This window comes from Melanaphis sacchari, unplaced genomic scaffold, assembly GCF_002803265.2.
Source record: "Melanaphis sacchari strain LSU unplaced genomic scaffold, SCAv2.0 Contig134_pilon_pilon, whole genome shotgun sequence".
NCBI lineage: Eukaryota > Metazoa > Arthropoda > Insecta > Hemiptera > Aphididae > Melanaphis > Melanaphis sacchari.
The window spans coordinates 62,952-66,176 of record NW_020270560.1 but is presented as its reverse complement, the minus strand read 5'-3'; the positions used below and the strand labels follow the sequence as shown (position 1 = coordinate 66,176).

General features: G+C 28.5%; 1 protein-coding gene across 1 annotated transcript in view; it reads right to left on the bottom strand.

The window, feature by feature from the left end:
* The window catches only part of LOC112591457 (venom dipeptidyl peptidase 4), a 50,746-nt gene extending 47,766 nt beyond the window's left edge, over positions 1–2,980 (bottom strand). Inside the window, exon 1 of the mRNA XM_025335286.1 lies at positions 2,298–2,980. Coding sequence (XP_025191071.1) covers positions 2,298–2,375 — 78 coding nt within the window. The 5' untranslated portion in view covers positions 2,376–2,980. The remainder of the gene's footprint in view (positions 1–2,297) is intronic.
* Positions 2,981–3,225: the final 245 nt, after the last annotated feature.

The window sequence follows — 3,225 nt, the reverse complement described above, 5'->3', positions numbered from 1 at the left end:
AAAAATAGTTAAAATCATAATCGTATTATATCAGTTAACTAAATAAAAATTATAACACATACCCGGAATATCCATTAGAACGATGTATGATATCATTAAATTATTATTTATAAGCAAATAAGGTAAATTAAGTATTAATTTGGCACTATTTTTTTTTATTTCCAGTAGTTATAAGTGAATATTTCGTTACATACAAATTATGCTCTAACTCAAATGTTGACTTCTCTAACTTCGTCAGTTTTAAAAATAGAAAAAAACTTTTTATACAAAAATTGTTTGAAAAAAAATAATCTATCCGAATATGTAAAAAAAATAGTGTTTCCATTTAAAAAAAATGTAAGTTGTATTGCGCATGCGCACACCAAAAGTGTTAAAAATTTGAAAATCATAAATAAATGTGTATTTAAGTACTATCTTTCATTCAGTGAAAACCCTATTTCAATACAAAGTCATCGTACTGAAATATTTAGTGGTACCTCTTAGCGTGATCACACTGTATACTTAAAACCATATTTAAAAAAAGTTAAATGGGTACTTAAATTTTTATGATGTAGTAATAGAAACATTTGTTTATGTGAACTGACCTTTTTAATTGCCAATTGTCAATTAGTTGATTTTTTTTGAGTATTTTGATATTCCTATCTGAATCAAAAGTCTATAATATGGACTTTTTATCCATGAAACATACAATTTGATAATTCAGAAACTATTGATTTGACTATATCAATTTATACGCGTCAAATTATCAAAATTTTATCAAAACTAATAGGCTGTTCACGTTTAAAAAATATAATCTTAAATCACTACAGTTTACTCGTTAAATGGTTCATAAAAACTAATTATTTGAAATTATGGCTTTAGTCTATACTTGAAAATTCAAGAAATCAAAAAAACGAATAAATACAATGTTAAGGGATAAAAGAGAAACGAGCTTTCTTGGTGATTTACTCTGTATAATAGTAATAACACACTTAAAATATATATATAAATAAACGTAAACATACAAAAATAAAATATAAATATAGATACTAAATTAATATTTCTACAAACAAAACCTATCACTTAGTATATTAATGATATATATATATATATTAGTACCAATAAGTAAACTTGAATACAGTGAGTTAAATTCTATAAAATTGGAAAATTTAAAACGGTTTAAAAATGAAATTTGGTGTTTCTGAAAGTCCATTTTTGGCATTTTATTAGTCATCAATTTTTAATTATATACTTAATGACAAAAAGTTGATAACACTTGACATTAGAAAATAAAAACAATTTTATGCAATATGAGCAATCGATAACAATATTGTCAGCATATATTATAATGTTTATTCGATCTTTAAATATAACTTAATTGTGTGTTGTATTTATTAGGAATATAATTGTTTTATTTATATATCTAATTCACTTACAAATTTATAAGTACATCAGTATAATACGTGTACCTATTAAGTACTTTTAACTATCAAAATAGTTTTTATCTTCTAATAAACTATCAGAGGCCTTAAATTAAATAATATGTATACAAATATAGGTTAATAATTGTTGAGTATAACAATAATATAATAGTGAAAGTAAAATAATGTGAATAATAATAAATAATAAAACTATAATTAATTGTATTTGTTAATAAGACATAACACGCGATATTAGGTAGGTACCTGGATAATAAAATAATAATTATAAATTATAACAATAATGAACAAAGAAAACTGATATCAAAAAATAAATTCCAATATTAAAGGTATTCGAATAAAAGAATATTAAAATAAGTATTTTTTATGTCCAAATCATATTTTGAATATAATAAACTATAATATTATACGTATGCGTATATCTAAAACATAATTAATTCAAATATTCGTGAAATTTAAAATACAATTTTTAGTGATATTTTGTTCATACTTAGAAAAAAAATCAAAATTTAGTATTTGTTTTAAATACAATATGAAAATAAAGAAACTACGTGTTATCAAATTATATTAATAGAAAATAGAAAAATCAAAAATCAAATAATATGTAAAACGCTAGTATTCTCAATAAAATAATAAAAATTCGAATGTATACTTTAACTTTTGCACAATACTAAACAAAAATTATTATTTTCGACACGATATAATATTATGTTAATTAAGTATAAAATGCACAGATGCAGTGCCTATAGGTATTCCCATATGTACGGGTGAATTAGCGTGCTAGCCCTACACTTAAATAATAAATGTGTCTTATTGTATATGAATAGGTACGTCGTAATATTGTTATAATAAATTTGAAAACAAAAAAAATCGTCTTACCATTATCGTGGGTGAATGGAAAACGTCCGTCGATGAGCGCATGTCGAACGCGTTAAGAGCGGCCGACTGACGCGGCATGAAACCTACTGCTGCTACTGCTCGTGTCGCAGTGACAGTGGTGTAATCCACACGAAATCCGCTGGGAGACCGCTGACCGTCTGTTATAATATTATCACTACGAGCTATAGCTACTGACTAAAACTGTAATAATAATATAATATGAGCGCGCAATGACGATGACGACAGACGCCGACGCCGACCGAAAGATCGCGATGACGTTACAATAATAATAATATTATTATTGTTGTTATGGGGTACGGGGGGTACCTGTACCAACCGGAAGCGAACCGGTGCGTATACCAAGGTATAGTGTTAATAAGTAGTACCATAAACGAACGCGTACCGAAAAACCGTGGTCCACGAATACACACCGTCACTACAGCGGTCGTCCGACAGATTTTCTGTATTTGTTATTAAAGAATATTTGCCCGACGGACGGTAGCGATTTTACCTGCACGAGTTATGCGAATTATGTGTAATAGCTGTAATCAGCGGAAACAATTTGACATGTGGTGCGAAACAAACAATAACAATATTATTAATACGTTTATTATATTCGACCGCCCTAGCACAGGACGATGAAAAACGGTGCACTCTCGGAGTTGCTGCGCGGAAACCGTATACACGCGTACTGCAGCTGCAAATGAAAGTAGGTAGGTAACTCGGACTCACTCTGGACTGACCCGCCATGGCTGCCGCCGCCGCCAGGTATCGTGTGTATAATAATAATATTATTATTTGTGTTGTACCTAACCGCTGCGTTATATCACGGTAAATGTGAAAGTACCAGATGCCCGCCTGTATACGACATCGTTATACCAATATTGTATTATTATTATCCATGTTTACTATATCCGCAAATTAGTTA